We start from the raw sequence: 6,993 nt of genomic DNA, 5'->3' as shown, positions 1-6,993 counted from the left end.
ATTTAAACCAAGTAAAGACTACAATAAATCACTCTGCCCCAGAGGAAATAGAGAGTCCAGGGAAGATTTGAGTTTATTCAGGGGCAGGTACCTACTATATTCCCCTCCCCCTCCTCCCTGCCCCATGCTCAGGAAATTGTCCCAAGGCTTCATCTCATCCTCTGTTTATTACTGTCGTCCTCTGCAAGTTAACCTTGCATCAGTGCTGTCTTGACATATTTTCTTCTTTACATAACCCAGGAAGCCTTTCTGTTCTCTTGAGATCAAAATGGGGCCCAATGAAAGAACCCACCATAAAATTTTACACCAAGCAGATCCTGGAAGGGCTTAAATATCTCCATGAGAACCAGATTGTGCACAGAGATATAAAGGTAGGTGTGCTTTATGTAGTGTTCTTGTGGGTTTTCAGTACCTCTTGCAAGATAGTTAATTTGGCTATAAAAATAAAGTAGTTCTTTCAGTAGGATGTCATGGAAGGAATCTAAGAAAATATAGAAAATCCCTCTGTCCCAGTGAGATGTCTTTGTAAAATTGTAAATAACAGTGATGACAATTCTGGTATCTTGTTGACATGTTGTGTATATTCATATCCACCTTGCCTCATCTTCCCCACCTCTCCACCTCCCCTTCCCCAGGGAGATAATGTCCTGGTGAACACATACAGCGGTGTGGTAAAAATTTCTGATTTTGGGACTTCTAAACGGCTTGCAGGAATCAATCCATGTACAGAGACATTTACAGGTAAGAGGAACTGAATGGAGTTCTCAGTGCTCTTTCCTTTCTTGTTGGCTGCTATATTCTTATCTGTATTCCTTACAGCCCCAGAGCTTTGTGTCTACAAAGTGAAAAGGATCAGAACTTTTTACCTTGAACAAAAAGGAAAAAAAAGTAAATTTGTGTAGGTTCGTGGTGCCCAATCTTACAGCCCCGTGGGCCAGATGAGTGGCACATGGTTGGTTCACAGGCTAGATCCCATGTGAGGTCGGTGCATGGGGTCAATCCATGGGTGTGATCCAGTGTGGCAAACTGACTTTACATGCCAGATCTGGCTGTGCACCAGACTGACCCCATGCACCCACATCCGGCCATGCATGAGAGTGGTTCTTTACTGCCCTGCTCTTGTGCTGGCCCAATCTAGCATGCAGGGCCATGTTATCTGACCCGCAGGGGTCCCCATGGGTCCAGAAAATTGACAGGAGGGGAGCCACAATTAACACCACTGCTTCCCTGCTGCCAAATTTCCAGATCTGTGGGGAGAGCCCTGTGCACCAGGTTTCATAGACGTTAGGGCTGGAAGGGACCTCGTAAGGTCATCGGGTCCATCCCCCTGCCCAAAGTCAGCTAGGGTCAAAGGATCCCAGCAAGATAAGCATCCAAATGTTTCTTAAACTTGTCCAGAGTAGGTGCTTGCAGCACCTCTGGGGGGAGTCTATTCCAGTCCTTGAGGTCTTGGATAGTAAAGAAGTTTTTCCTTATGTCCAGCCTAAAACGGTCTTGCAGGAGTTTGTGACTGTTGGACTTTATCGCTCCTTGGGGTGCTCTGGTTAACAGGCATTTCACCCAGATCCTGATGCACACCCCTTATGTACTTATAGGCTGCTGCCTTCATTCAGGGGTGACTTGGCGAACATCAGATGACTTGGTTCTGGAGGCTGGATCTGGCCTTCAGGCCAGAGATTGAGCACCATTGGTGTACGTAAAGTGTAAGGATAAGCTTTATTTTTTTAAGGAGTCCTAATTTGAAACAAACTGAGATCAAATTAAAATCTCCAGATAAGCATGCCTTTAAAACTTTGTAATACAGAAAAACACTTAAAACGTACACACTTCACAAAGTACTGCAGAATAAACCACACAATCAGTGAGAACCTAATTTTTAAATGTCAAAGCCTCATGCCCGTTCATGTGTTTGCTTAAGGGCACTGTATTATATAAACTATTAAACAGTAGGGTACCAGATTTCTGATTTATGTGCTTTTATTACAAAAGTAAAAAACAAATAAACCCAAAAGCCCTATAAAATGTAGACGATAGGAGGGTCTTCATCATTTTTTTTCATGTCATCTTCTGTAAGACAATCTAAGGAATTACAAAACTGTTGCCAAAGTGAGATGGTGGATGGTGGTCTGTTTAAATGAATAGTGTTAGAAGCTGGAAGTCCTCCTCATTTTCCAACATACATGATCAGTGACTGTGTTTGCATAGCTTTTTTCAAAAATTGCTGCTGTCCTGTAGGTTTAGTAGGTAGTCTCTTTGTGGTCTTTTCAGATATAGATTATTTCTCTGCTTTAAAGATGAAAACATTAGTCTTTTTTTTCCTACCCTCACTACACAGACCTTAGTAATTGCATAAAAAATTTTTCCTATTCCTGTCTGTAGCTTGATTGTTACTCACAAAATTTTCCTTCCCTCTGCACTTTGCAAGCTTTTATTACCTTGCTTTATAAGGGTTCTTTATGCCTTATGTAAATTAAATGCCAGCAAAACCAACCAGCCTTGTATTTCCACAAGAATGTGAGGTTTTTTTTTTTTTATTAGTGATAACAATGGGTCAGCTAGTGGGTTGCGCTTTGGAATTAATGTCTCAAACTAAAATATTTAAAGACTCATGTTTGATTTATTACGTTTTAAAACAATTTAATCAAATACGCATTCATGAACTACCAAGTGAATAAGAGAGCTTTTGATAAAAAAAATCACAGTTAAACATTGCCAGAAATTTAATTTCTCTTGCAGTAAAGCCAAATACCATTTGATATAACATTTTAAAACACTTGGAAGAAAACATATGCTTGCTTCATATTTACAAAATGCCAAATTGAAACTGAAGAAGAGAAAATAAGTTATGTTGTTTCTGGGAATCATCAAGCTTGATTCCTAATAAAATACTGAATTTATATAACATGCAAATAAGTTCCTTGCTGGTTTATATTGAATTGAGAGATTCATGTCACTCATTTCAAAAGAGGCAGTCTCTTTAGTTTACAGACATGAAATTGTGTAGCTACATAAACTACAGTGTGGTTTGTAATAGAGCTGGTTGAATAAAATTTGCAGAATAATTTATTTAACAAATTTCTCTATATTTTCCAAGCAAATTCAACAATACTTTTTTTATTAATTACCTCTTTTATGTAACTGAATGAGTAACTGTCAAATGCTCACATTTGCCATTTTTACCTGATATATGTTTCCATTGATCATTTCTGTGCAGCTCTATGACATTTTGAGGGTTGAACATTACATGCATATTCCAGACATGAATTAAGTGTTGTTTTAATACTCTTCTTAAGAAACTATCAAATGACAGCATCGAGTAAAGCTGGTGTATTACAACAAGAGGAGGTAACATTTCCTCTTGTTCTAGCATGCAGTTCATTTGTACATTGTTTTCAGTATTTGGTTTGTACAACTATATTTTAAAGGTGTAATTAAATATGGAGGAAAAAAAAATTGTTTGACTTCAATTCATATTGTTTTGGATTTAACACAAGTTAGGGTGCATACATACCTTCTCACATGTAGGGTTTTTGTCTGTCCGTATATCTGTTTCGTTTTTCAGTGCGGCACATAAACTGTGAAGGTTTTTGGCATGATGTGGCACAAATTAAAGGTTTCCAGGGTCAGGCATTCACTAGGTCATGCTTTTTATCCCTCTTTTGAGACAGTAGCATAACAAGAGTTGGGTGAGTGGGCCACCAGTTCTGGGTACTGACTTAGAGGGGACACCAAAATGGTGCCCCCCCCCCCGTAGTCTATGTGAGGCAGTAGCAGTAGCCCTATGCCTGCACCTGCAGCAACTGGGGAATTTGAATCCTTGGGGCAGATAAGACACCTGTCCTTGTCCACATTACCTCTGCCCCTGGCACCCTTGCCCTTCTGAGTCTCAGCAGCTGCCCTCCTGCTCTCCTGCAGGGTTTTACCAAGGCTTATTTAAGTTATGCCACTGGTTTGAAAAGTGGTGGAGATTGAGATTTGCAACCTTATTTTACCAGTCAGGTTAGTGAGAATGGTATAATCTACAGTTACCGCTGTGTAGTTTTGTGCAACATTATCATAAAAGACGCTGCAAGTAGTTCAAATTCAGTAATATTTTGGCACCTTAATACTGTAATGCAATCAGATCCTGAAGTACAGTCATAGGACTCCATATAGGCATGCAGATCACGTTGTAGTATCAAGATCCTATTTTTTACAAACATGGACAATTGTAAACATTGACATTCACAGTGTAAAAATTGAACTGATTGAACAGTTTTGCTCGTTACAGGAATTGGCTATATAGTGAGCAACCTAAATCCTAAATAAAAGTAAAATAACATCTATGCACGTCATTTTATAACAAAAATTATAACACTACTTCTTATGCTTGAATTCTTCAGCTTTTGTAATTAGCACACAACTCATTTTTATTATTTCTTTGAACCATTTCATTTAAAAATCTGTGGATTTTAAAGAGCCTTTTAATCTAAGTTTACCAGGATCTTAATTTTTCAAACGTTCCTTTGTTGTATTGTGTTCTTTTCCCATTGACTGTTGCTGCCACTAATAAAACTGCTGTGTGAGTGTTAGAGTTTTTATGAGGCCACAGTTCATAAAATGTTGCTTTTCCACTTACAATCCACCTGATCCTTTGATTAATCATAACTTCCTGGAATATGTACTTGTTGCAAGAATTCTCCGCAGTGGGTAGCTATTGGGTATGCCAAATAAGCTACCAATGTTTGTTTTTTACTTTATTGGTATTACATAATTTTGTAAACCTTTTTCTTCCTTTATTAATTTTGGATTAGTTAGAGTTGATATTCCAGAGTAAGGCTTTTCGGTGTTGTTATCAACATCTCTTGTACCTCAGAGGAAACTGTGTAATATGTGTGTTCTTTCATTCACAGTTCATAATTTCTTCATAATGTGTTTCTATGTGATATTATTGTATTAACTCTGGGGATTTTTGAGAATTTTTGCTGAATTAAAGTTACCATTTTGTGATAGTAACTTCTTAGTGGTCTCTGCTTTCTAAGTGTACTTTTTATGAGCAATCACCTTTATTTATGAACTGCAAGGAAGTTTGCTTCAAAGATTCTAAAAGTAAAGGACAATTCTTCAGTACTCCAGTTCAGACATTGGAACTGGCACTACGTAAGAGTCATGTTGAAAGAAAACATAGTCCACCCTAAAAAATCTTCTCTGATTTGGTTTATACCTTCAGCTTGCTTAAAAACTGGCAAAACTAAACCTTACGTTACTCAATAATCAGAGGTACTCAAAGATACCTTGATACAACCAGCACCCCATTCCCTTGATTGGCTAGACCAGGGATGCTCAACCTCTGGCCTGTGGGCCGGAAGTGGCTCATGGCACCATGTTGTCCAACCTGCGGGGCTCTATACAGGTCTGGTAATTTGGTGAAGAGGGAGATATTAAATCTTTGAACCCATAGGGAGCCCCAAGTCCTGTACCCAATCCCAGTGTGCAAGGCCCGGAAGAGTAGTCAGGCCCCAGGGCTAAACCCCACTGTGGAGGGCTGGGAGGGGGTGGCATCAGGCCCCTGGGACTCAAAACCAGTGCAAGAGGGTCAGGACAGGGTGGTACCCACCCCATGTGGCCCAATCTCAGCATGCAAGGGGCAGGAAATAGCAGTGCTTGTCCACCAGAACCCAATTCTGGTACGAAGGGGTAGAAGGGGTTGGTGCTCGGCCCCCGGGGCCCTATCCCAGGGTGTGGGCCAGGGAAGGGGCAGTGCCAGGCCACAGGGCCTGATCTGGCCTTCAGACAGGCCCACACCACTCATCTGGCCTGCAGAGCCAAAATGTTGAGCACCACTGGGCTAGACTCGTGTGCTTCTAAGCCCTCTGAACCTGGGTAGTACCCGATTCTTGATTGCTGTTTTAGCTCTGATTCTCTTGGGCATATCACCATGTTGCAGGCCAGATGACTGGCATCTACTTTGGGTGGTGGGATCCCACATGCTTGTTGCCTGGTCCTGAAATTAGTGTGTACACCCCTCACTCTCCCACCTTGCTTAGCTATAGCTCTCCATATGTCCTTGGCTGTGGGAACTCTGGTTTCTTAATTAATACCTTCCCAGACAATTTAGCAGCAATGTAACGATCACTCAGTTAGCAAAGACATTTCTTAACTATAGTTGTTCTTCTCTCAACACAGCACAAACAAGTTACACTTCTGTGGGGGGAAAAAAAGAAATCCTGAACACAGAGCCCTGCGTGAGTCCTGATTCAGGCCAGCATTCTTAGACAAGGCAGAAGACCCTTTTTGCCCTTACTCTTTCCTTAGCTCAATCCTCTAGATTTTGGTAGTGGGCAGCATCTTGTTCAGAGAAACAGCATCCTTAAATAGGTGTTAGATAGTTAGGCAGAGCAACTGTAGCTCTCCCTGCCAAGTTTCTATGGATGGAATATATTAAAAGTAAAAACCTGTGGAAGGAGGGAACCCAGAAAGGAGTAACTTAATGGGTGTTGGTCCTTTCTGGTTCTGTCATTATTAACACTTCCTGAGGTACTCCACCCTATAGAATGAATACATCACATCTATTGTGTACTGTCCTTGTCAAAATGAGACTGGTTTTTGATAGGACTTGCATGTGTCTTGTCTTAAGCCAGGATGTTACAATATGGAGTAAAGGTTGCAATAGCAACATGATTTGTTTAAACAAATGGTGTTCACAAAGCAACATGACATTAATGAGTTAGGTCTCTTTCCTTCTCTGTGCAAATGTATTTTGTTTTTTTTCTCCAGATTTCTTTTCCTGTCTAGCTCTACCTTTTTCCCTCTTAAAGATTCCTTGTTCAACTGCAGAACCTTTACTATTAGGCTATATACTAGCTTCCTAGGCTGGCTGAATTTATTATTACCAATGCTTACATGACCTGTGCTCACACAAAGGTGGTGATTATTAGGGTTGTGCAAAGCGTTGTGTCATTGATTTGATCTGGAGGAGATTCAGCCCGATTCGGTGGCCGAATCTGAATTGAA

General features: G+C 40.5%; 1 protein-coding gene across 3 annotated transcripts in view; it reads left to right on the top strand.

The window, feature by feature from the left end:
• Window positions 1–6,993, top strand: part of MAP3K15 (mitogen-activated protein kinase kinase kinase 15) — a 180,963-nt gene that overhangs the window by 108,676 nt on the left and 65,294 nt on the right. For all 3 annotated transcript variants that reach the window (XM_019524659.1, XM_019524660.1, XM_019524661.1), the window contains 2 exons: window positions 241–371; window positions 636–741. In XM_019524659.1, the coding sequence (XP_019380204.1) occupies window positions 241–371; window positions 636–741 (237 nt within the window). The remainder of the gene's footprint in view (window positions 1–240; window positions 372–635; window positions 742–6,993) is intronic.

This window comes from Gavialis gangeticus, unplaced genomic scaffold (genome assembly GCF_001723915.1).
Source record: "Gavialis gangeticus isolate Ggan-Ray unplaced genomic scaffold, GavGan_comp1, whole genome shotgun sequence".
NCBI lineage: Eukaryota > Metazoa > Chordata > Crocodylia > Gavialidae > Gavialis > Gavialis gangeticus.
This window is presented reverse-complemented; position numbering and strand designations above follow the sequence as displayed.